General features: G+C 44.5%; 1 protein-coding gene across 1 annotated transcript; it reads left to right on the top strand.

Annotated features, from left to right (window-relative positions):
• The first annotated feature begins 2,146 nt into the window (after positions 1 to 2,146).
• Positions 2,147 to 26,283, top strand: LOC135828845 (uncharacterized). Its single transcript, XM_065341274.1, has 2 exons — positions 2,147 to 2,258; positions 24,912 to 26,283. The coding sequence occupies exons 1-2, from the start codon at positions 2,177 to 2,179 to the stop codon at positions 25,862 to 25,864; spliced, it is 1,035 nt and encodes a 344-aa protein (XP_065197346.1). The 5' UTR covers positions 2,147 to 2,176; the 3' UTR covers positions 25,865 to 26,283.
• Positions 26,284 to 27,575: the final 1,292 nt, after the last annotated feature.

The raw sequence follows: 27,575 nt of genomic DNA, 5'->3' as shown, positions 1-27,575 counted from the left end.
GCTGAAATCGCACCAACCCATTCTTCACATTGTGTTCCCCAGCGCGGGCTTGCGAATTAGATGGTTTGGAGGCAACAACGTTGTGAATGGCCAACGGTCCTCACCGCTTGTTCGGCACCTCCAAGAGTGACACCGACTCTCGCTGCCATCTGGTGTTCACGAGGTGTCTGTCACGCTGGAAACGGATTGTCTCTGTAAGTTTGCTTCCCTTGTGATGTTTGTGCCTGAAGAACATTATAAGTGGTGCTCTTCAGGCACAATCTTCCTCAGCCTACTCAAGCTCAACTGATGAGGGGTGGATTCCCGAAACACTGTGTATTGAGCAGAGAGTGGTGCTTTCCTGCAGTTTTGCCGAGTGGATGGTTCGATGGACTTCTCGTGTGCTCTGGATTGCAGTCGTGAGTCAGCCAAGTGAAAATTCAAGTCGGCAGGAATAGCGCGAGCTCCCATGTAGGGAGCAACACACAATTCCCGAAATACAGACAGCCGCCCTATTTATCACCGAAAATTTGATCATCGGCGTATAAGGCCGCAACCACACTACGTAAAAATCACAGTACAAATGTTCATGTATATCTCAGTGCAAGTCGATACGCAACCACACTACACTTTTCGGTCTGCATAGATGACGTTTTCACGCGACCAGCACGTGACGTTGTCGTACCAAAGCGTGTGCCATGCGCTGGAAACGACCGGGAAATTCAAAAACAATACTGGTGCTGATGCTATGTACGATGACCCGGTACAAAAAGCAAAGTTGTACACAGAAGGAGCACGAAAACGACGAAAACGACGAACGTGGCTTTCTACAGGGGTGCGCCAGTTGCTGAAAACCTACAAAGCGCATTTTGCATTTCGCACGCGTCGGCATGACGATTTCTACTGTAATGCCGTTTGTACGTGATTTTGTACCTAGTGTGGTTGCAGCCTTAGTCACACCCCAAAATACAGAATGTACAAGAGTCTAGGTACAGTTGAGTCACCGTGTATACCGTATACCATACAGTTGAGTCATCGTGTATACCGTATACCATACAGTTGAGTCATCGTGTATACCGTATACCATACAGTTGAGTCATCGTGTATACCGTATACCATACAGTTGAGTCATCGTGTATACCGTACACCATACAGTTGAGTCATCGTGTATACCGTATACCATACAGTTGAGTCATCGTGTATACCGTATACCATACAGTTGAGTCATCGTGTATACCGTACACCATACAGTTGAGTCATCGTGTATACCGTATACCATACAGTTGAGTCATCGTGTATACCGTACACCATACAGTTGAGTCATCGTGTATACCGTATACCATACAGTTGAGTCATCGTGTATACCGTATACCATACAGTTGAGTCATCGTGTATACCGTATACCATACAGTTGAGTCATCGTGTATACCGTATACCATACAGTTGAGTCATCGTGTATACCGTGCATTGGTATGCTGTGCTTGGTGAAATGCTAGCCTATTCGTACATTGGCACCCGTCAAAACTCTGCTAGTAATCGGTTCTAGCTGCACGCACTATACTCTGTTGTCAGAAGGGATCCAGTTTGAACCAGAAGTCGTTATTTATTGACTTCTGATATCATTAATAATATGTTTAAATCCTCGTATCCTTTCGTCTGTCCTTTCAACACCAGCCTTGTGTGTGTGTGTGTGTGTGTGTTTTGTCGGTGTGTGTGTGAGTGCGTGTTTGTCCCGTGTGTGTGTGTGTGTTTGTCCGTGTGTGTGTATGTGTATGTTTGTCGGTGTGTGTGAGTGCGTGTTTGTCCGTGTGCGTGTGTGTGTGTGTGTCGGTGTGTGTGTGTGTGTGTGTGTGTATGTATGTATGTATGTGTATGTGTGTATGTGTGTTGGTGTGTGTGTGTGTGTATGTGTGTGTGTGTGTGTGTGTGTATGTGTGTGTTGGTGTGTGTATGTATGTGTTGGTGTGTGTATGTATGTGTTGGTGTGTGTATGTGTGTGTTGGTGTGTGTATGTGTGTGTTGGTGTGTGTTGGTGTGTGTATGTGTGTGTTGGTGTGTGTATGTCTTTGCGGACTTTGGTTTTATCTGCTACCTCGTCCAGATAGGCCGACATCCTACGAACCCGGAGAGAGGAGATGCGCCCCTCTAACTTCCGGCCACGATTCCCCTTCAGGATGGAACTCACACATTGCTGCAGATGGAAGGACTCCAGCCGCCGAACATCACGCTGCCTGAAGGTCCAACTTTCCGGAGGCATGGGTTCGAATCCCACCGCTGCCGTAAGTGTTAGCTCCCGGCTGAATATGAAGTCCCGTCACACTCGTAGAACACAAGGTGTTATAGTTTCACAAGTATTGAATATCGAAGAAGTAGAAGACATACAGATTTAGAGAAAGGGGACGAGAGAGAGAGAATAGAGAACCACTGAAGCATGCACTCTTTTGTACTTGATGGCATCTCGTTGCTTTGGTGAAGGAGCGGGAAATACGAATAGTGATTACCGAAGGAGCAGAAATTTTCGGTGGTGTAATTTTTTCCATATTCTCCAAAATCGGCAGTTCGGTGGAGGGAGCGCCAGTATGAGAAATTTTGGCTCCAGTATGACCAAATTTTCGGTAAACTCTTTTTCCAGGTAAGTATACTAACAGTTAGTACTAGTACCGAAATTTTCGGTTGCGTTCCATTTTACGTAAAAATTGTCGTCGCCTTAGTTCCGGAAAATGTAACACCACCGAAAATGTCTGCTTTTGCAGTATGTATGTATAGTACTGTCTTTGAGTGTGAATACACCAGTTACACATGTATCAAAGAAGTGCGCTGTCTATACTGGTTACCCCAGTATGTATAGTACTGTCTTTGAGTGTGAATACACCAGTTACACATGTATCAAAGAAGTGTGCTGTCTATACGGGTTACCCCAGTATGTGTAGGCTGTGCATAGGTAACTTCCTTTGCCTGTCTTATTCCCATGTGCTCCGTGTGGTGTAGACCAGGTGTGCATAGGTAACTTCCTTTGCCTGTCTTATTCCCATGTGCTCCGTGTGGTGTAGACCAGGTGTGCATAGGTAACTTCCTTTGCCTGTCTTATTCCCATGTGCTCCGTGTGGTGTAGACCAGGTGTGCATAGGTAACTTCCTTTGCCTGTCTTATTCCCATGTGCTCCGTGTGGTGTAGCCCAGGTGTGCATAGATAACTTCCTTTGCCTGTCTTATTCCCGTGTGCTCCGGGTGGTGTAGACCAGATGTGCATTGCAGGTCGATTCACATGGCTTCGCCAGTTGTGTAGCGGATTAGGCAGTCATCTAGCACTTGCCGTGATCTGTCTCATTTAGATCGTGTATCTATTGTGGAGAGAAAATCTGTGGGTGTATGTACATCAAGTTCATTTGCAGATTTATGTACTTCTCTTGCAACAGGTGTATATGATGCCTGGTGTGTGTGAGAAAGAGTATAATGCGTGTATGAATGTATGTGTTCGTGTGTGCGTGCGTGAAAGAGTGACTCTGAGATTAGCACCATCAACTTGATCATGAATGCTTGCGATCCAGTTTCTTATCAACATGAGAACATAGATATCCGAGCTAGTCTCAGCAGCAAAACTCCTCCCAGTAAGGCCACGCCGTTTTTTTCTATGTTTCGCGTCACCTTATTCGATGAAATCAATGAGGGAGGGCGAAAAAAATAAAAAAGCCATCCAAAAAAAAAAGTGTACGTGCATTGCATTTGTGTACAGTGAAGCGACGCGGCACTGTTCATGTACAGACATGTACAATGGACGTGTACATGAATACTGTAAATATACAAAATTTCGGCGCTGCAAAATTTCGGCACTTCACGATTTTTGGCATTTCGGCGGCGATTTATTTTCGGCGTGATGTAGAGGGCATAGTATAGTGCGACAGATGCTGTGAAAAATTTCATCTGCGTTTTAATTTAAGCGGGATTCACAGAAGCTTTTTTGCGATGCGACACGCGATGCGACGCGATCTGCGACGGACGCGTGCGATGCGAACTCGCGAAATACCATTCACAGAAGAAGTCAGCGATGCGACAAATTTTTGCAAAGTCTTGCTGATTTGAGTACGTCATCATGATATTTGCGCGGTTTTGTACAACCTGTACAAATTTATAGGCAACTCTTGCACCTTTGTACAACTTTGCTGTAGAAAAGGTCAAAATCGTACGCCAAATCGCTTGTCGCATCGCATCGCATCGCAAAAGTTGAGCCAAGCTCAACTTCTGCGATGGCCCAGTTGCGGCAGTTGCGTGGAGTGCGACATGGCTGCGATTTGGGGTTTTCCCGGTTTCGCGCCTGTCGCATCGCGTGTCGCATCGCAAAAAAGCTTCTGTGAATCCCGCTTTAGGCGTTTTGGGTCGGTGCCGAATATAGCCGAAATTAAATAGCTGCCGAAAATTTGTATATTTACAGTACAAACAATAGGAGGACAGAGGAAGTGTTTTTACTCAGAGTTTCACGCACTAAGCGATCATCAGAAAACAGTAATTGGAAATCTGGATCAGTTTTTTCTACCTGAAAGGACCGACAACCGACGATCCAAAAGAAACCTATGGCCTCAAATCCCAGAAATGCCCGCCCCAAGTCGACGAACTGAAGGCGTTCGAGGACGATGCGTTAAAAATGATTGAGATGATTGAGTTTCGTAGAGTCGCTGATCCCTTTCAGCAACGACTCCGAAGCGACATCCAGAAAATCAGAGCATCACCGGACATCATCGTGCCAGCTGACAAGACCAGAAACCTCTACGAAGTCAACAAAGAGCAGTACACAAAACTGCTGAGCAACAACATCACCAAGCATTACAAACCTACACCGGCAGAGACTTACGACCAGATCAACTCGGAAGCTCAGACAATTGCTGCGACGCTGGAGCTGGACGACAGAATGGATGCAATGGCGAAGAAGGACGCATACATCACGCTGAAGGATCATAAAGACAACTTTTCCCGGTCCCTGCCATGCCGGCTCATTAATCCCTCAAAGAGTGAAATCGGCATAGTCTCGAAGTCTATACTGGATACCGCTCTAAAACAACTCCGTCCCCAGCTGCAGATTAATGCATGGAGGAACACGGCAGCGGTGATAGAGTGGTTCTCAAGAATACCAGAGAAAGAAAACTGCATATTCGTGTGCTTTGACATCGTAGATTTCTACCCCTCAATCTCCGAAGACCTCCTCCAGAGATTCGTCGAATTCGCCCGCCGCTACACGGACATCTCTCAGGAGGAGGGTGACATAATATTCCACGCCAGGCGATCTCTGCTGTTCGGCTTGGAGAGGCACTGGGTGAAGAGACACAACGAGCACTTTGACGTCACAATGGGGTGCTATGATGGGGCTGAGGTGTGTGAGCTTGTTGGAGCCTTCGCCCTCGCCATGATAGCGGACGTGTTCAACGGCCGAGACGTCGGGTTGTATCGCGACGACGGCCTGGCTGTGTTCAGGAATGTATCAGGACATGAAGCTGACCGAATAAGAAAGGAGATGAACAAAATATTCCAGAACCTCGGACTGAAGATAACGATACAGACAAACCTGAAGAGAGTCGACTTTCTGGACGTGACATTGGACCTGACCACCGGAAAGTACTGCCCTTACCGGAAACCGAACGACAAGCCGATGTACATCAACTGCCAGTCAAACCATCCACCTACAATCATCCAGAACCTACCTGCATCGATCAGCAGAAGACTAACAGATATTTCCAATGATGAAGACGTCTTCATAGATGCGACTCCGATCTACAGTGACGCGCTGAGGAAGAGTGGATACCGGGAGAACGTACAGTATTTTGACGAGCGTAAAACGGACGAGACAAAGAAGAAGAAGAAAAGGAATCGCCCTCGGAACATCATATGGTTCAACCCACCATTTAGCAAGAACGTCGCCACCAACGTTGGGCATCGCTTCCTCCAGCTAGTGGCCAAACACTTCCCCAAAGGCTCAAGCCTCAACAAAATCTTCAACCGGAACTCTGTAAAGGTTAGCTACAGTTGCATGCAGAATATGGCCACTATCATCAAGCAACACAATAACACGATTCTACAACCCAAGAAACAAGCTAACGGAGGTGACAACGATACCAGGACTTGTAACTTTCGGGCGAAAGACTCGTGTCCACTGGACGGAGCGTGTCTAACGGAGAGTATCGTATATAAGGCAAGAGTCACCGCAGGTATGGAGAAGAAGGAGTATACTGGATTAACAGCAACAACATTCAAACAACGCTACTATAACCACCAATCCTCATTCCGCCACAGACAACACGAGAAGGACACCTGCCTATCGCAGTACGTCTGGACCAAAAAGGATGAAGGGAAGGCATGTAGCATTCAATGGGCGGTACACCGCAGAGCAGCGGCCTACAGCAACAAAAGCAAAAGGTGCAACCTGTGCCTGGCAGAGAAATTGGCAATCGCGCAAGCACCCAAGCACCTCTCTCTCAACAAAAGGAGTGAGCTTGTGTCGAAGTGTCGCCATGAGAATAGGTACTACCTTCGGAACTTTAAACCAGCTACAGCCATCACCTAATTAAGTAAGAGACAACCAGCTCCAGTGGTTGTCACCTTTCACCACTGCTGTCATTCACGCTTTGCACTGCAGCTATTTACACTTTGCTTTGTGAGGATATAAACCAATACTGATCCAGATTTCCAATTACTGTTTTCTGATGATCGCTTAGTGCGTGAAACTCTGAGTAAAAACACTTCCTCTGTCCTCCTATTGTTTGAACCAGCTCTACCACTCGGTATTGAGCACTCTCTTGGACAGCCTGGAACCTCTCTGTTTTATATTTACAGTACATGAGTGTATCCCCTCAGCCATGCTTGTCGTCCAAACACAGGCAGCATGATGATTGTGTGACTTGCGGTCCAGCTTATTGCACACACATGTACAATGTACCAGGTACATGCGTGTGAGCTGAGTTACATTTTCCGGTTTTCTGGGTTTGCATTAAATTTGTATTGCATTTTCAAAAACAAAAAAAATTGTTCGTTTTTTTTTTTTTTTTTTGAACTCCGGCTGTGAAATACATGCGCGCAGGGGGACGCGAAACAGAGATAAAAAACGGTGTGGCCTAAGCGTGGTGTGTGTGTGTGTTGGTGCTCTGTGTCAAAATGCTTATTTGTGTGTTAATGTGCTTTTCCTTCCTGCGTGGGTACGGATGTGAGTGAGCCAGCTTTTTTTTACCATGCATGTGTTTGTGTGAAGTCGTCAAGAAAAGAAATCAGGAAGCAAGTTCTTATTATTGTTGTTTGCTGATTTCTGTTTTTGACGACTTTGCAAACTCGATGACAATTTGAAGAAAAGCCATCCCTAACCCCGACCACCACCATCCCCAAACAGACTGATTAGTTTTATACCCTTGATTTTTATACCCTTGAGCTGGTGGCTGGATTCTTGTTGTTTCTCAATGTGGAAGGAGAAACAAGCCGGAAAACAAATCTAAAATTCTGGCCATCCCAAACCCCCACCACCACCATCCCCTCCTGGAATTATTACTTGTATAACAGTTAGTCTATGCTGCCTCTGAACTACTTCACACCTGAAATGATTGGCTGACAGTGTCCTCAAAGAAGAAACCACTTGCTGAACACTGATTGGCTGATGATGGTTTATCAATCAGTTCAGGTGTGAAGATCAGACTTCAGACTGCCAGGATAGTCTATGTAAGTATTCTTCTTGGCTTGCTGATGGCTGAACTCTTGTTGTTTCTACACGAGGAAGGAGAAACAAGCCAGAAAATTCTACCGGAGAAGAAAATGTAAAACTCTTGCCATCCCAAACCCCGACCACCAAGACACCATCCCCTCGCGGAATGATTACCATGACATACATACACACATACATGATCAGTAGTTGAGAAACCTTAAAAGGAGCCCTGGATCTTCAGAGGTACATGACGGCGCAATGTAATGTATGGTCAGCGTTGACCAAATTGAGAGTACAAATGCATGCATGTTATTGATTCACAGAGCACCTGAGACAAAGACTAGGGGTACAGTATATACCGTACTCTACTTACTCAAGTTTAAATATTAATATCCTGGCTGTAGAGAGCGACAATGAGGTCTATAGTTTACACCTTCTCCAGTAGATAAGAGGATGATGAGCAGTAGCATTGGACAGTGTATAGATTTCTCATCAACCACCACACTATAACTCTGTCCCCGGGGAAAATTGCGATTCCGCTGATGCGTCTAGCACATCTCAATTCTAAAATCCACCGGGAATCCACAGGAAAACTACTCAGACTACACTGTTATTATTCATTGCAAAAGAACACCGAAAGGCCAAACCGCATGGTGAAGACTAATGTCTAGACTACTGAAGGATTCTCTGAATCCTTGTGCCATAACAAAGAGAAAATACAGAATGTGTAGTGCGCCAAAGTTAGCGTATGTACAAACATGCAATAATTACAACGCGCAATAAAAGGAGTACAAATATCCGGCAAAGGACACGAATGGTGTACGGTAAAGAAAGACACGTGCATGCATGAGTACCCTAGCAAAAGTGGACAAACCTACCGTAGATCCACGTGGTACTAATCGAGTACCGTACGCTACATATTTATGCAAAGAAATATCCAATAATATATTATCATAAAAGAATGCAAATAATTTAATTTCAAAACACATGGAAAATCTCCGTAAAACAAATCGTTAAAACCGGAGGCTTATCGCAAATCACTACAATACTCCCCCACCAGTGGACGGAAATGCAAAGAAAGTCCACGAAAAGACTGAGAGGAGAGAGAAACGACAATGGTGAAATGTAAGAATAGTGATAACTGTTATATACAATAATGTTCATAGGGAATATTTACAAGTAATGTACAAATAGCATAGCCACAGAATCAACAGTCACTCAATGAGCTTCAAAGTGTACGTACCGGATAGGATGAGGAGGTCGCTGGGCATGAAGCGACTGAACAGGAACGGCTGGAGTGGACACAGTTGATGGCGAAGGCATATGAGCTGGCTTCAGCCGATCAAGCGAGATGGTGTCCCGTCGACCATTGACATTAACCACAAAGTGCTTTTCAGCACGACTGATGACTGGATGTGGGCCAGTATATGGGGGTTGCAGTGGTTTCTTCACAGCATCTGTACGAATGAAGACATGGGTGGCTGACTGAAGAGCAAGGGCAACGTGAGTAGCTCGAGCAGTAGGAGCATCTCGCGGCTCGACAGGGCGGATGTCACGCATCATGGTCCGTAGGGCAATGGCATACGGAGCAGCTGACGGAAGAAACTCAGATGAAGATGTGAAGAATTCACCAGGCAAACGGAGGGTTGTACCATAAACCAGCTCGGCAACACTACAATCTAGATCGGTGCGTAGAGCGGAGCGAATACCGGGGAGAACGAGCGGCAAACGGTGAAACCAGTTGGCTGATTGGGTAGCGGTCAGAGCAGATTTAAGCTGGCGGTGGAAACGTTCCACAGTGCCATTGCTCTGTGGATGATATGCTGTCGTACGAATGCGATTAGAGCCAAGAAGACTGCATATTGACTGGAAGAGAACAGATTCAAACTGTCGACCACGATCTGTCGTGATAGTTGACGGCGTACCAAATCTGGCAATCCAACCAGAGACCAGATTGAATGCGACGGTTTCCGCGGTGCAATCATGGAGAGGAATGGCTTCCGGCCATCTAGTGAAGCGATCAACACAGGTGAGTAGGTACGTGAAACCTTGTGAAGATGGGAGTGGTCCGACCAGGTCAATATGAATATGGCCGAAACGAGCAGATGGTGGCATGAAGCGACTAAGAGGGGTCTTAGTGTGACGATGCACTTTCGATCGTTGGCGCGACAGGCAAGAACGAGACCAGTTGCGCACATCACGGTTCATGGAAGGCCAGACGTATCGAGCGGTAACGAGACGTTGTGTAGCACGAATACCAGGGTGAGACAAATTATGCAGCATGTTGAATACGGGTTGGCGGAAGTCGGGAGGTACGTACGGGCGAGGTGAACCAGTGGAGGTGTCGCACCATAGCAACTGAGAAGAGACAGGCGAAGCAACTTCTTGCCACACTAAACTGGACGAATCATTATTTCGGAGAGCGATGAATTCAGGACAGTTACTCTGAGCGGTAGCGAGAGCAGCAAAATCGACTGAGGATGGCTGGACAATAGCATCCAGTGGTCGTGACAACGTGTCGGCAACGACGTTCTGAGTTCCCTTGACAAAGCGGATATCGGCGGTGAATTCGGCTATGAAGGACAAGTGTCGTGCCTCACGGGGAGAATGGCGAGTTGACGGCAAGTGAATAGCATGGGTCAGCGGCTTATGATCGGTCATGATATGAAATTACCGGCCCTCAACATAGTGGCGAAAGTGCTTGACAGCTAGATACATAGCCAGTAATTCGCGACCAAAAGTAGGATAGCGGCATTCAGTAGGGGAAAGCTTCTTGCTAAAGAAAGCTAGCGGCTGCCATGTACCATCGACAAACTGCTGAAGCGCAGCTCCGACACAATAGTCAGATGCATCGCACATGATGTTGATGGGTGCCTCAGGGTTAGGGTGCGATAATAATGTAGTGGCAGCTAGAAGGCATTTCACCTGATCAAATGCAGATTCAGCAGCTTCAGTCCAACAGAACGAGGAGTCATGCTTACGTTTGCCGATGAGCAGATCCGTGAGAGGCTTCACGACGGCGGCACAGTTAGGTAGGAAACGACGGTAGAAATTCACCATACCTAGGAACTCACGAAGCTGACGGAGAGAAGTTGGTGGTTTGAACTGCTGAATAACCTGAACACGTTGGGAGGTCGGCTCCGGCAATACCATGACGACTGACGTTGTGGCTGAGGAACTCAATGGTAGAAACAGAGAATACGCACTTTGCAGGATTAATGACGAGGCCGTGCTCTTGCAGATGCTGTAAGACCAAGCGGACATGCTTGCGGTGCGTCTCAGGATCCGAACTGGCAATTAGGATGTCGTCAATGTACACAAAGCAGAAATCCAGGCCATGCAACACTTGGTCAACGAAACGTTGAAATGATTGGGCTGCGTTCCGGAGTCCGAAGGGCATACGAACAAATTCGAATAAACCAAATGGGGTCGTAACGGCCGTCTCCGGGATATCATCCTCTGCCACTGGTATCTGATGGTACGCCCGAACCAAGTCTATCTTGCTGAAGACTGAGGCGCCATGAAGATTGGCAGAGAAATCATGGATGTGCGGTATCGGATACCGGTCCGCCACAGTTGCACGATTTAGGCCACGGTAATCACCGCATGGGCGCCAGTCACCATTTGGCTTGGGAACCATGTGCAATGGACTGGCCCATGGGGAGGACGATGGTCGTATGATGCCTGCAGCGAGCATGTGATCAAATTCCCGACGAGCTACAGCTAAACGATCGGGAGGGAGACGGCGAGGCTTGACAAATACCGGTGGGCCCGTGGTGACCACATGGTGCGCGACGTTGTGTTTCACAGGTGTGTCGTAGTTGCAGGGGCGGGTGACAGATGGAAATTCATTAATAAGAGCGTTGAACGAACTATCACCAGAGACTGGCAAACAACACGTCGGCTCAGCGGAGGACGAGACTAGACCGCACACACTCAAACTGGTGATGCCATCTAACAGTTTACGACCGTGTAGATCTACACTTAACCGAAAGTGTGCCAGGAAATCTGCACCGATAATAGGTGATGTCACATCAGCAATAATGAACACCCATTGAAACTTACGACGCAGGCCGAAATCCACCGTTACTGAGCGTGTACCATACGTCGGTATGCGAGAACCATTCGCTGCTTGTAACGCATAATCAACTGCATGGCGAGAATCAGTGGCAGATGGTGATATAACGCTGACCTCGGCGCCGGTGTCCACGGGGAAATCGTGCTTGGTGAAGCGATCGTGGATGAATAATCGGCGACGAGACGGTGCAGGGCCGGGGGCAGTGGTCGCCTTCACCGACCGGCCTGGGAGTTTGACGGCTGCACAAAGGTAGCTGCTCTGGCACAGGGTGGGATGCAGCGACGAGCGTTGTCGCCAAACTTGTCATGATACCAGCACAATCCTGAGGACTTACGGGACTGCGACGAACTGCGCGAACGACCGTAGTTTCGTGTGGGCGATCGAGATGCAGAACGCCCACGAGTACTCATATCTTGCATCTCTCTGCGGAGGGCTGCGACCTCGGCACGCAACTCCGCCAGAGGTTCAGCAACGGGTTCTGGCACCGTAACAGCACGGACATGGGGTGGCATGACTTCCATGACACGGTCAGCTAGCAGAGATAACTGCTGTATATCAGACTCACGACTGACTGCAAGTACTACTCTACACTGATCAGGCAGACGCTTCATAAATAACTCCTTGAGGAATTGGCTATCCACTGGAGTATCACCAGCTAGCTGTTGCAGTCTGCGCAATAGGTTAGAAGGCTTCTGATCACCAAGCTCTTCAGCAGATAGGAGCTGGTTGATCCGATGTTGAGCAGAGGCAGAAGTACGTTGGACCAATGCTTCCTTCAGGTGAGTGTAAGGGCGGTCGCTGGGTGGGTTCAGCAGTAAATCCCTTATCTGCATGGCCATCTCCGGTTGCAGTGCACCAAGTACATGGTGGAAACGGGAGCGCTCACTAGTTACTCGTTGTGTGATAAATTGAGACTCTACTTGAAGAAACCACAGAGCTGGGTCTTGAATGTAGAAGGGTGGAATCTTCAAATTAACGGTTGATAGTGAACTTGATACTGTCTCAGGACGAGGAGCAGGATCCGATTGTGCTGCAGCGGCAGGTTGGGATCTCGTAGCTACATCAGTAGCGGTGCTTGAAGGATCGCTGCCATTACCGTACTGTCCTGCACTGTCTTGTTCAGATAAGGCGAATGTAGTCGAGAAGAGAGACCTTTGCTAAGGTCACCACGAGCAGGGGTGACAGCTTGGTCCATTCCTAAGCCCGAGGAGGACATCCGAGTTCGTTTCGAGGGGTCACCAATTGATGCGTCTAGCACATCTCAATTCTAAAATCCACCGGGAATCCACAGGAAAACTACTCAGACTACACTGTTATTATTCATTGCAAAAGAACACCGAAAGGCCAAACCGCATGGTGAAGACTAATGTCTAGACTACTGAAGGATTCTCTGAATCCTTGTGCCATAACAAAGAGAAAATAAAGAATGTGTAGTGCGCCAAAGTTAGCGTATGTACAAACATGCAATAATTACAACGCGCAATAAAAGGAGTACAAATATCCGGCAAAGGACACGAATGGTGTACGGTAAAGGAAGACACGTGCATGCATGAGTACCCTAGCAAAAGTGGACAAACCTACCGTAGATCCACGTGGTACTAATCGAGTACCGTACGCTACATATTTATGCAAGGAAATATCCAATAGTATAATTATTATCATAAAAGAATGCAAATAATTTAATTTCAAAACACATGGAAAATCTCCGTAAATTAAATCGTTAAAACCGGAGGCTTATCGCAAATCACTACACCGCGGCCGTGTTTTTTTCTGCGTTTTTTTGCGATTTTTTAAAAGACCGCGTTTTCCATGATTTTCCCGCGTTTTTGAACATTTTTGTTGCACTACACGTACACACAGTGCACTGTTCGGTCAGCAACGTCTCATCGTAGCGGCTTTTTACTCAAATATGACGAGTAGGGTCCAGCGGATAATGCCGGCATTATATTCGGCATTATGAGACTATCCGAGCATCAGAGCATTATGGAGCATTAGATAGGAATAAGACGAGCATTACGACTGTGAGGTTTGAGCGGCACAACGAGTTTCATAGTGGATAATCATTCGGGAAATCTCAGGTTTTTGGCAACAATCGGCTAAAGTCATGAGGTGCAAACACCTTTACTGGCTTTAGCACCAATGCTACATTTACCTGACTACATGCATGTACACGTAATGCCGTTGGTACATAAAGTTTTTATGTAGCAACGTAGTCAGGTGATGTAGTATGCACAGCTTTGCAACTGAGACTGTTACACAACATCCGTAACGATGATTTACGAGAAGTTCTTTTTTAGAAATCATGGGGAGCCGTGGAGGAGACTAGACGTACGCGAAGTGAATATCAAACAGACGAAGAGGAGTTTTCCTGTTATGCCATAGGCTCTGGCCATAGCATCTCTAGCGATACTGAAGTAAACACTGATCCATTGATAAATTTGGACCTGGATGAAGGAGCGGCTATAAACAGAAAGAGCTTGTTCCAAATAAGTGCCTTTGCCGAGTCCAGCTCAGCAGGCTCGAAAAGAACTAGATTTTTTCATGGACGCAGTACCAAGTCGATTTGAGTGCTCAGGAGCGCGTGTCTTACTTTCCTGGTGAAGCACGTCCCGTTCGTCATGGACGATTGTAATGCAAGGCCTACAGTCAAGTGCCATCAGAAAAGAAGAGTATTGTGGCCAACCATTTGTCTCCACGCAACCTCAGGAGAAGAAGACAGCCAGCGGCAAGCAGAGGATGTGGAGCGGCAAAATAACTTCTGACCACATTTCCGGAAATGGGAGGGAGGGATCTCGATCTGAGATCGTCTCTCAGGAACTGGCCTCACGTGAGCTGTTTCGGATGAAGAAATGTTTCACAGAGTGGAAGCAGTGACAGCTTGTCTGCAGGCAAGAATACCACTTCCCATCATAAGCTTCCAGCATCCAAATGATCACCAGCAATAATGGTTTCACCTCTCGCTAGATGGATAAGCAATGGAAAAGATTTGATCCACCCACTATTCAGCCACAGCCCTGCATCAAAGTTGCAATGGAGAGCAGCCAATGGAGACACGATCATGTCTTATATTGCAAAGAATTGGTGGAGCTCGTGAGAGATATTGTACCAGCTTCAGAGGCAGATCGACTAAATGCATCCTTTCCTGGAAGTTTGACAATGAGCAGCCTCTCTTCCATTTTTGTTCCAAACCAAGAGCATTATTTAGAAAAGCGATCCTGTCAGCTTTTCTATTATTGTGTTCACATGGCGCTACCTAACGACACCGCTATTCAGACACGTTGTCTACGTAGCTACGTAAGTTACTACGTAAATTGCTCGGTACTGTACCTGGTCCTGCACCATGTACCAGGGAGCTACTCTCCTACCATTGCGCGGCCGGCTGGCCGCATGCGTGTGCATTGCAGACTTTTTGTTGTTGCCTTTTCGGATGTGCATGCACGAGGAACTTCCTTCTTTGGAACTGCTTCTTGCATGAGCTGTTTCGGATATTTTGTCTCCTGGCCTGGCTTATTTCGTTTCGGCGCTGCTGAGACCTCCTTTCGCGTAATATTACTCAATGACAGGTGAGTTGACCAGTTCCCTTTGATTCATTTGCTTGTGTTGACTCTTTCATTTACGAAAAGTGTGCTGATTTTGGGTGGAGTAAAGTATGGAAAAGCTGACAGGATCTCTTTTCTAAATTTAGCTTTTCCGCTGCCGAGACCTCCTTTTACGGAATACTCAATGACAGGTGATCTCTGAGTTGACCAGTTTCCTTCGATTCATTTGCTTATACTCACCCTTTCATTTACGGAAACGTGTGCTGATTTTATTCGGATTTAGATCCATTTTTATCTCTTTGCCCTTGCCTACAGTGTGCGAAGAACGCGAGTTCACCTTCTTGACGGTAAGGCTTATGTTGCTGCTGAGGCTTATAGATGTGTTGTTGAAATACTCATGTCCATTGTACATTGGTACGTTACAAGTAAGGCACTGGTCAGTGGCATACTATCGTTGGCAGTTCCCAATCTGGAGGGGAAGGTTCAAGGACCCATTGACCGAGTATGCAAAATAAATTCGCATATCAGGGAAAATCTCCATTATGGAGAGGTTCAGTGACTTGTTTGCTTCATACGAAACAAGCCAATGGGTGCAGTCTCGTCTCGTGAAAATCTCGTACTTGTATAATTGGATTTGTTTACTCGAGTCTGGGCTGTCTGATTTGTGAGTACCGCCGAGATTGCACTGCACCAAATAAAGTTGCATGCCGCCAAAGCAAAAATTACGATCTGCAATCTGTTTGTAGTACCTGCGAGAATGTGTTGTACATGTATCGTACTTTCTCTGTTGCTGTTTCAGTTGCCGTCATGTTGCTAAAGAAAGGTTTAGTGCCTCATTTGTTTCATACGAGATGAGTCAATGAGTCGGTGTGGCTTAGGGTGCGTTCTTATATTCTCTAGCTTCCAGAAGAAGAAGAAAAGAGAAGTCGAAGAAACTGGGATTACTCAAGAACGGGTCTCGAAGAATTTGGAGATATTTTGCACATGTCAAGCAAAATGAAGCGTCAAAGGGGCCGCGATCTTGAGTGATGAATGTATGTGCGTATGCGAAAAGGGAAATGCGTACAGCCGTACACTCATGATGAACACGTGGCTTTTAGTCGTAGTTCGCATGCGCTGATCCCAAACCGCGGGAATCTCCAAGTTTCAACCACCTCTGAAGCTTGGAGAGCTGGGAGAGCTTTGGAGAGCCTCCTAAAAGTCGGAGAGGATATACGAACAGCTCTCGAACTTTTCGGAGAGTCTCCAACCTTTCCGAGAGGATTAAAGAACGCACCCTAAGAATCTTTCGCTGTAGTGGAAATCTATTCATATGTCTATTGGAGAAATAATTGTATTCACTGGTTATAAGGTCCCTTGGTGTTCGTCCTAAAGAGGTTCGACTGGATATCATTCATACTCACCAAAAGATGTGTAGCATTTTATTATTATGGAGTGCCTTGTTTATCTCTCAGTACCTCCAGGGTACCCTGTAAGAAGGCCTTAGGCCTGTGGGGATTGCCCTATCAAAATTTGACAATTTGATAATAATAACCTCCCACCATAGCCTTGCCCCTTTTATCCTCAGGATCAGTGTAGTTGTTGGAACGAGGTGTCGGACTCAACAATGTATTTGTTTACATTTTAATACATGTTTATTGTTCCTCCTCTGCTGTGTTGTTTTAGAAAATCGTGGACTAACAGTTTGAAGTCATTGAACTACTTCCAAAAGTTGTATCGACATCAACAGGATTACGATTTCAGTGCAATATAATGCAGGATGACATTATCACGATAACCCATGATTATAAACAATTATAAACACAGAATCAACAAAAACATCTGCGATACGCACCTGGCTACATTTCTCAAGTAAATCTGATCGAGGGTGGGGAAATCTGAAACATCTGAAAGGGCAAGGCAAGACAATTTTATGACAGGCATGAAATTCTGCAACAGCAACATGCACAGAATGACCTGCGTATAAAAAAGTATCACCACCACTAACCACATGTTTCCCTCGCAGAAGAACATGCATTATGCTAGTGCCATTTTCTGCAAGAAAGGGCTTGCACATCAATGCGTATAATACGGTATTGATATTTATATTTTATACAACATCTCAAGACTCGGTGGAAACACCGGCCAATGTTAAGAGAGTGGGTGATTGCCAGCCACGGCAATAAATAAAAGTAAGGGGAGGGAAAAAGAAAGAGTAGCAGAATGAACAGCAACAACAACTCCGTAAAGAAAGATATGATGTGAAGGCCATCATTTATATAAGGGCATTCCATTGATTGGTGACAGAAAAAAAAAGAAATTATAGCAATAAAAACTGCTTTATGGCAGCTTTCTAAAAAAAGTTATTGTGTTCTAGTCCTGGGTCTGGCCAAGGCTATAGAAAAATTATAAAATTGCTTCCAAACTGCCTGGGACTCCGTCTAAAAAGTAAGAAATTAACGAAATGTGATTGCCGAAAATTAAAATTTCACACAAAACCTCACAATAATCACACACAGGATGAAAAGCTAGAAGACCTTTCCCCTCGTGATCCTCTTTCCCATGCATGCATGTTGGTGCAGTACAAGTACAAGTACAGTGTCAGACTAAACAAGTGTTGAAAGCAGTATTTGATTGTCAAGTATTGTGATTATTGTGAGGTTTTGTGTGAAATTTTAATTTTCGGCAATCACATTTCGTTAATTTCTTACTTTTTAGACGGAGTCCCAGGCAGTTTGGAAGCAATTTTATAATTTTTCTATAGCCTTGGCCAGACCCAGGACTAGAACACAATAACTTTTTTTAGAAAGCTGCCATAAAGCAGTTTTTATTGCTATTATAGCCCTTGTTGAAGCATTATGATTAGCATTACAAGGTAGTTTTCGGAGCATTATCCGCTGGACCCTAATGACGAGTGCTTACACCAGAGACTTGTAACTGATTGATTTCACTATATACTAACTAAAAATTGCCGCACATCAATATTGTTCACCGCATATTTACCGCAAATTCACCGCAAATTATGCCATATTATGCCGCGTTTTTCCCGCGTTTTTTGCGATTTTTTCCGCAATTTCCCCGGGGACAGATAACTGCACTCTCCAGGCGACGGACCTTGACACGACATTGCCACAGCACACCAGCAGCAGCAGCATCAGCAGCATGAAAGTGAGACATCCGTTGCTACTGACATGATTCCTTGAATTGATACCTATGGTCATATACATATAGCCATAGACCTATTCCAGTAGGTAGTTCATTCTCATCATCAGTGATGTCTTAAAGACCTATTCCAGTGATATGTATAACAAGAGGTTGAGCTAGTTCATTCTCATCATCAGTGATGTCTTAAAGACCTATTCCAGTGATATGTATAACAAGAGGTTGAGCTAGTTCATTCTCATCATCAGTGATGTCTTAAAGACCTATTCCAGTGATATGTATAACAAGAGGTTGAGCTAGTTCATTCTCATCATCAGTGATGTCTTAAAGACCTATTCCAGTGATATGTATAACAAGAGGTTGAGCTAGTTCATTCTCATCATCAGTGATGTCTTAAAGACCTATTCCAGTGATATGTATAACAAGAGGTTGAGGTAGTTCATTCTCATCATCAGTGATGTCTTAAAGACCTATTCCAGTGATATGTATAACAAGAGGTTGAGGTAGTTCATTCTCATCATCAGTGATGTCTTAAAGACCTATTCCAGTGATATGTATAACAAGAGGTTGAGCTAGTTCATTCTCATCATCAGTGATGTCTTAAAGACCTATTCCAGTGATATGTATAACAAGAGGTTGAGCTAGTTCATTCTCATCATCAGTGATGTCTTAAAGACCTATTCCAGTGATATGTATAACAAGAGGTTGAGCTAGTTCATTCTCATCATCAGTGATGTCTTAAAGACCTATTCCAGTGATATGTATAACAAGAGGTTGAGCTAGTTCATTCTCATCATCAGTGATGTCTTAAAGACCTATTCCAGTGATATGTATAACAAGAGGTTGAGCTAGTTCATTCTCATCATCAGTGATGTCTTAAAGACCTATTCCAGTGATATGCATAACAAGAGGTTGAGGTAGTTCATTCTCATCATCAGTGATGTCTTAAAGACCTATTCCAGTGATATGTATAACAAGAGGTTGAGCTAGTTCATTCTCATCATCAGTGATGTCTTAAAGACCTATTCCAGTGATATGTATAACAAGAGGTTGAGCTAGTTCATTCTCATCATCAGTGATGTCTTAAAGACCTATTCCAGTGATATGTATAACAAGAGGTTGAGCTAGTTCATTCTCATCATCAGTGATGTCTTAAAGACCTATTCCAGTGATATGTATAACAAGAGGTTGAGCTAGTTCATTCTCATCATCAGTGATGTCTTAAAGACCTATTCCAGTGATATGTATAACAAGAGGTTGAGCTAGTTCATTCTCATCATCAGTGATGTCTTAAAGACCTATTCCAGTGATATGTATAACAAGAGGTTGAGCTAGTTCATTCTCATCATCAGTGATGTCTTAAAGACCTATTCCAGTGATATGTATAACAAGAGGTTGAGCTAGTTCATTCTCATCATCAGTGATGTCTTAAAGACCTATTCCAGTGATATGTATAACAAGAGGTTGAGCTAGTTCATTCTCATCATCAGTGATGTCTTAAAGACCTATTCCAGTGATATGTATAACAAGAGGTTGAGCTAGTTCATTCTCATCATCAGTGATGTCTTAAAGACCTATTCCAGTGATATGTATAACAAGAGGTTGAGCTAGTTCATTCTCATCATCAGTGATGTCTTAAGATATGTATAACAAGAGGTTGAGCTAGTTCATTCTCATCATCAGTGATGTCTTAAAGACCTATTCCAGTGATATGTATAACAAGAGGTTGAGGTAGTTCATTCTCATCATCAGTGATGTCTTAAAGACCTATTCCAGTGATATGTATAACAAGAGGTTGAGCTAGTTCATTCTCATCATCAGTGATGTCTTAAAGACCTATTCCAGTGATATGTATAACAAGAGGTTGAGCTAGTTCATTCTCATCATCAGTGATGTCTTAAAGACCTATTCCAGTGATATGTATAACAAGAGGTTGAGCTAGTTCATTCTCATCATCAGTGATGTCTTAAAGACCTATTCCAGTGATATGTATAACAAGAGGTTGAGCTAGTTCATTCTCATCATCAGTGATGTCTTAAAGACCTATTCCAGTGATATGTATAACAAGAGGTTGAGGTAGTTCATTCTCATCATCAGTGATGTCTTAAAGACCTATTCCAGTGATATGTATAACAAGAGGTTGAGCTAGTTCATTCTCATCATCAGTGATGTCTTAAAGACCTATTCCAGTGATATGTATAACAAGAGGTTGAGCTAGTTCATTCTCATCATCAGTTATGTCTTAAAGACCTATTCCAGTGATATGTATAACAAGAGGTTGAGGTAGTTCATTCTCATCATCAGTGATGTCTTAACGACCGGTCCAGTGTGGTGTGCAAGCTACACTGCAGTCACTTCATAACATTGACTAGCCTACACCATCACAACCATCGATGTGAATGTATTTGTTTGATGTGTTCCTAAACACGTCAGGTGATGTGGCCGTGAATCCGGCTAACCGTTTACTTTTGACACCAAAACAAACGAAAACTATCTCTTCACCTTCACTACTTGCTTTGTAAAAAATATATTATAGCCCATACATACAGCCTATACATACAGCACATACATACATGTACATACATACAGCACATATATACATGTACATACAGCATATACATACAGCCCATACAGCCAATACAGCCAATACACGGCCTCACACAGCTAACGCAGCAAATACAGCCTACACAGCACATAGAGCCCATACAGCCCATACAGCAAATACAGCAAATACAGCCACTACCCGGCCCCACACAGCACATACAGCCCACACAGTCAATACAGCCCAGTTCCTGAGTTCCTGAGCCTCTAATTTCAAGGACAATATTGTGTCATCTCTATCCTCTTTCATGGACACAAACTACGCGGACATGGATGCGAAGGATACCGCAAGGCTATTAAGCTGGTCTTCTACAACAGACGTACCGTGTGTAGTGGCTGGCTGAGGCAGCACTCCCACGCCATTCTCCCGGAGGTGCTTGACGATGCTTGGTCGACGGATTTCAGCTCACCAAGGTTGATCAGATCCTGATATCCAAACAGAGCTAGGTGTGTATTCTCATCGAGAGACATTGTGTTAGTCTATAGAATACAAAGTGGTTTGGGCCGAACTACCCAAAAGGTAGGGACGTACTGCAGAGGGTAATTCTCGGAGCACGAAAATTTGTTGCATCCGCCTCTAAAGTTGACTTTTAGAGCGAAATCCTATGTCAGAATGATTCTCTTGTGCTCCAGTCGGCATGACGGCAGATGGGAATACCCACATTATTGCAGCCCGTCGGTACTGAAAGCCGAAGCTCCTACTGGTTAGGAGCTCTCGGCCTGAACTCGTAAAGCTATTGAAATAATTCAATGTGCCATCAGGCATCATTCCCACACATGTAGAGAAATATAGTAAGTAAGCAATCCAGAGCGTTTTCTTGTGACCGTCTTCAGGTATCTTTACCTCTACTTGGTCTTTAGAAACAAAAAACAGCAAGTGACCAGTGTGCAGTCTGTGTACATGTAGGTAAACTGTCCAGGCAAGGAAACTACTACTGGTACTGCTACTACTACTAATAATAACACAGTTGCTCGTAAGAAAAGGTTTGCTCCCCACACTTGCGCGTAATGGAACATCAATATTGTGAAATGTTCGGTCCGCTGCTGTCTCATGATGAATCTTCCCGTTGTTCTAGTTCAGAACCATTAGTTGTAGATCATCGCTCTGACTACTACTGGTACTAATGAAAACAAATCCCAAGTTACAGCTATATTGAGCGTGGGGGTGGGTCTTCTCATAACAATTACCAACCAGAACACAAGAAAGTATGGTGCAACAGCAGCAGCAAGGCCAGGTTGGGAAAGGAAATCGGGCCCTCCGTGTCGCCTGATAAAAATTCTGACACTGCGTCCACAGCAACATGGCCATGATATAACTGCAACGTGGTCATAAAGAGAGTAAACCAAAAAAGGGAATCAGATCATGCCAATGCAGAGTACACACTGCTATAAAAAGAAGAATAACATGACGTCATTAGTGCACTATGCAGAACATACATGGTCAGTGGGGTTTACAAGTGCGAGTACAAATACACGACATCCAGTTGACACCAACACACCACATGTACACAGGGCCACAGGACAGGGTTTGTGCTCGTACTGTCAGCCATGTATGAGTGTATTCTTCTGATATGCCATAATCCAATATACAATGTAGTTGATTAGACCAAATCGGGGATCCTGCTCCAAAATGATACAACACGTCCTGCAATGAGGCTAACCGCTAACCCTTTTTCAATGTACTTCGAAGAACAAGGAGTAAGTGAACTCCATACATGTACGTCGCAATAAGGAGAGGGTCCGAGGAGGTTATGCGATACACGTCATTGCCACCCCAAATTCTTCTATATAAGGGGTTTCTGTGCCCGCTTTGGGCATTTTGCCACACCGAGCCAGTTGGGGTGGCAAAATGCCCAAAGCGGGCACAGAAACACCTTATATAGAAGAATTTGGGGTGGCAATGACGTGTATCGCATAACCTCTATAATACTTTTAAAAAAAAATACTTCTAAGTGTGTAGAGATGTTCTGATACAAACATGTTAGAAGGCTACGTACAACGACACAGATAGAAGTCATACTTGGAAAACGCCTCCCGGTTTTGAAAGGTTCAAGCCTTTTCCAGAGTTCGCTCATTCAGCCACTATAAAAAAAGGTATGGATGTCTCAGTTCACAAGTTCTTACTGCCAATGCCACAAGCTTATTTTCAAGCAGAGATTAGCAGACAGTAACCAAATCTACAGTTGATACATTTTCAGGTACACGTTGTGTTTGTGCGGACCTTAGCAAGAAGCAGATATCACGTCATACAAAGGAAGAGCTGAGAACTTCTACATACATCTGAATAGTAAGTTGTGCGGATTGGGATTGTATTTTCGTTGCTTCAATTAGCATAGCGCTAATTGCAGAAAGGACAGAGTTCCGGCTCTTTAAGAGCATTTTGAAAGTTTTCGCTTTCACTAGCACACAGGCAAAATCAAATGATTTTTGCAGCGAAGAGACCACTTGGGTTGAAGATGGTGTGTGTGAGGTTTTCCAGAAAATCAAATCAACAAGGATATTGGAGCATTATCGCCTTCTTGTCTCCAAGGAAACTAGATTAGAGAAAGTCTGCATTCAAACATTCACCTCCGGTCTTTATCAGTAACATAATCCACGCAGAGGCAACAATTCGAAATAAAGCAATAAAAAGATGAAATGCGCACTCCTAACGTTATTCTATATACACGTTAAGGCAACGTTTGTGGTTATTAGTAGGTGTTCCAAGAACGTTTTCTTGTGATCATCATCAGTTAAAATAACCTTACTGAATTGACACGTAGGATATAATATAGAGAGAAAGTGCAACATTTGACAAATATTTTCCTGTAGGAAAAGGGTTACATTTTCTCCCTAGATAATCTCTAATTTTTGTTTCATATCAATAGAGTGATGTTGTTCCAACTGACGACTATCACAAGAACGCTTTCAAGTGGAACACATAACCACCAATTTTCCCTTGACATCTGTTAAAGAATATGACTTGTTGGGGTATTGAGATATCTCCGAATCTTTCCTCTTTCTCACTGTTTTCTCGCCAACCATCCTTCCCTGTAACGCAATAACATATTCCCTGCTTTGTCATTGAGCATTTCAGCATGACGGTTTGGATTTACGGATTAAAATAAAATTTTACTAACAAACAAACAAGCTTATGCGCAGTTTTCCTCTTTATTAGCAGTTCAGTGTTTTATCAATATCTTCACAAACGTAATAAGCTGTTCTTCTGACCAGACGAGACCCCAGAACGCTTGCAGACACCAGCACGAACAGTCTATCAGCCACTTATCAGCCACTCGTCTTGCCTCGTGTAGTCTTGCCTGATTACACGCAGATCTTATCGCTCAAGTATTAATGAAAAAAGGAGTAAATTTTCGTGTACATTCCCGAAGGGAACTCACGACTGCCGCTAACACCCGGTAAACCCTAGCGGCAGATGTAGCGCCTAACGGTGGGGGTGAGTGGATAAGTCTCACAACCACTGGCACAAGTGCTGGGAAACCCCATTAGCCACATCCATGTACCCCTTGTGCCTGGCCACAAGTTCCCGGTTCATTGTGGGTAGCAGCACTGCTGGAAAAACCGCTCCCATGCAGGACTTGAACCAGGTACCTCTCGTGTCTCAACCATGGTCTTACCCACCCACTGTGCCTGCCTGGTATTAATATACAGACCAAATTAATGGAAAATTGGTCTTCAGTGTCACCATTTCTAAAATCTTCAAAATAATGATCTTACCATGTTGTTGTTATCTGTGTGTGTGTGTGTGTGTGTGTGTGTGTGTGTGTATGTGTGTGTGTGTGTGTGTGTGTGCATGTGCATGTGTGTGTATATGTGTGTGTGTGGGCATGTGTGTGTATATAATGTGTGTGTGTGTATTCGTGTGTGTATGTGTGTGTGTGTATGTGTGTGTGTTACTGTAGGAAAGATGTTGCTGATTCACCATGGCTGGTCACTGCTACTCTCATTAGCCATTGTGCTGCCATGTTACTGTGTAGCCCTACCAGTGAAAGACGTCAATGGCTCCACAACACGTGATGTCCAGGAGACAGTGGCCACGGCATTGGACGAGTCATCGGTTGAACACAAACGAGCTGAGCGCAGCATTGGTCGTGGTCCACTGGTACGTCAAAGTCCGCATGCCGAGCATCGTCAGAAAGGCAAGTTGGCCTTTCTCCCACCAATGATCCATGACAACGTTATTGATGAAGTTCTCCAAACTCCCGTAGACAGCAGCGGAGATGGGCCAGACGTACTCGACACACACGCAGTCTCCTGGTTTGAAAACGCGGATTCGTTTGGAGGATTTCTGGACATCCCACCTGTCACTGAAATCGACATTCCGCAGCCAAGTGAGCCAGAGCAGCCCACGGCAGCAGCAGCAGCGGCTACTACAGAAGTAGCTACCACAGAAGCGGCTACCAAAACAGCGGCTAGCACAACAGCGGCTACTGCAAAAGCCGCTACTGTAGCGGCAACAACGACTACTCCTCCGGCCATGGATATGACTACCCCTCCGGCCATGGAGATCAAGGCACCAATGCATCACCAGATGGGCCAAGCAGCGTCTTGTCGCAGAGAGCTGGCTTCCGTCAGTGTGGAAGGTGACGGTTGTCGCAAGGCCGTGTCTATTGGTGTCTGTAAGGGAACGTGCATGCATACACCGAGAACCAAGAGACGACATCCGTATGTGCTGTATTCCTGCCAGTCCTGCGAGCCCACAACCACCAAGATAATCGAGGTGGCCATGAACGATCGCTATTGTCAGTCTCAACGTGGCAGGCTGGTGACGGAGAGAGGAGATCGAAACAAAACTTTCAACAGTATATATGTACCCAGTGCACTGAGCTGTTCATGCCGTCCGTATTCCCTTTAGATGTATTTCTCTTTCACCTACTACCTCAGGGATATGCACACGTCATGTACATGACTTTATTGTATTACTTACAATCACCAAATTTCCCAATAGACGACAAGCCAGCAGTCCAGGACTGACGAATTGTCCGCAATTGCCATCATCGCTGCTGGTATCATTATTGTACTGGCCCGGTATTTAGTTTTGACAACAAAACATGGCGGAACTTCCACGCTATTTCCTGCAATCCTAGTATTCTTTGACATCCTACATGTACATAATATTATCCTTATTCTATATCCCACAAGTTATCATTATTTGTGGATATCACATTTTTACAAGCAGTGATTCGATGATCATGACGTCTTTGACCATGGTACCGTATACTATCTTACGTCATCGTGTTGATCATCTTGAGTAGTAAAATTATGAATTCACATTTCCATAGAAAAAGGATTCTTTTCTACTGAAGCCTGCTCGGTCACAATGGTTACCCGTTGTGATGGCTCGTCCGTACTAGTCAACTACGTCATGTAACAGTGATGGATATCTCAGGATGGATATCTCAGGATGGATATCTCAGGAAACACATGTACATATATGATTGTTGCTGTCTGATGATCGGTTAAAACCGTGAAACTCAGAGTTACAGAAGAAACGCTTTTGATCCCTCTCAAGTGTGTGTATAATTGTATTCGATCTGCGGACAGAACTGTTTCGTCCGTCTTTGTCTCGTCAGCACGGTCATACAGAGAAACTCATGCCCAACCTGATAGCAGTGAAACACTCATTATAATTTCCAAAGCCAGACCAGGCCCGACGTGCGTGCTGGTACATGTCATGTACGTTGCCAGGCCTACGAGTGTGTAAGGATATCCTTGCTAATAAGTTGCTATGCCTAGCTAGAAATACAATCATGTACTTACAATCATGTACTTACAATCATGTACTTACAATCATGTACTTACAATCATGTACTTACAATCATGTACTTTCAATCATGTACTTACAATCATGTACTTACAATCATGTACTTACAATCATGTACTTACAATCATGTACTTACAATCATGTACTTACAATCATGTACTTACAATCATGTACTTACAATCATGTACTTACAATCATGTACTTACAATCATGTACTTACAATCATGTACTTACAATCATGTACTTACAATCATGTACTTACAATCATGTACTTACAATCATGTACTTACAATCATGTACTTACAATCATGTACTTACAATCATGTACTTACAATCATGTACTTACAATCATGTACTTACAATCATGTACTTACAATCATGTACTTACAATCATGTACTTACAATCATGTACTTACAATCACGTGATAGCAGTGAATCATGTACTTACAATCACGTGATAGCAGTGAATCATGTACTTACAAGTAAAGAGCGCAGTGTGATGGTGGAGGTGACTCAACATTTTACAAGTAATAATAATAAAATTATTACCGGTACACAGTTTCCTCGGGGATAAGAGTGCGATAACACTACTGAAGTACCAGTATGAAAAAGGACATACGTCATACTCTTGAATAACATCTTGAAACGGTTTGACCGGTATACTGTTTCCAGCCTTCTCGTGACGTCAGGTGAACTACATGCAAAACAAGCGCTGAGGACCGTTGGCCATTCACAACGTTGTTCAGCACCTCCATGAGCGACACTGACTCACGCTGCTATGTTCACGAGGTGTTTGTCGCGC

Source organism: Sycon ciliatum, chromosome 12 (genome assembly GCF_964019385.1).
Source record: "Sycon ciliatum chromosome 12, ocSycCili1.1, whole genome shotgun sequence".
In the NCBI taxonomy this organism is placed as follows: Eukaryota; Metazoa; Porifera; class Calcarea; order Leucosolenida; family Sycettidae; genus Sycon; species Sycon ciliatum.
This window is presented reverse-complemented; position numbering and strand designations above follow the sequence as displayed.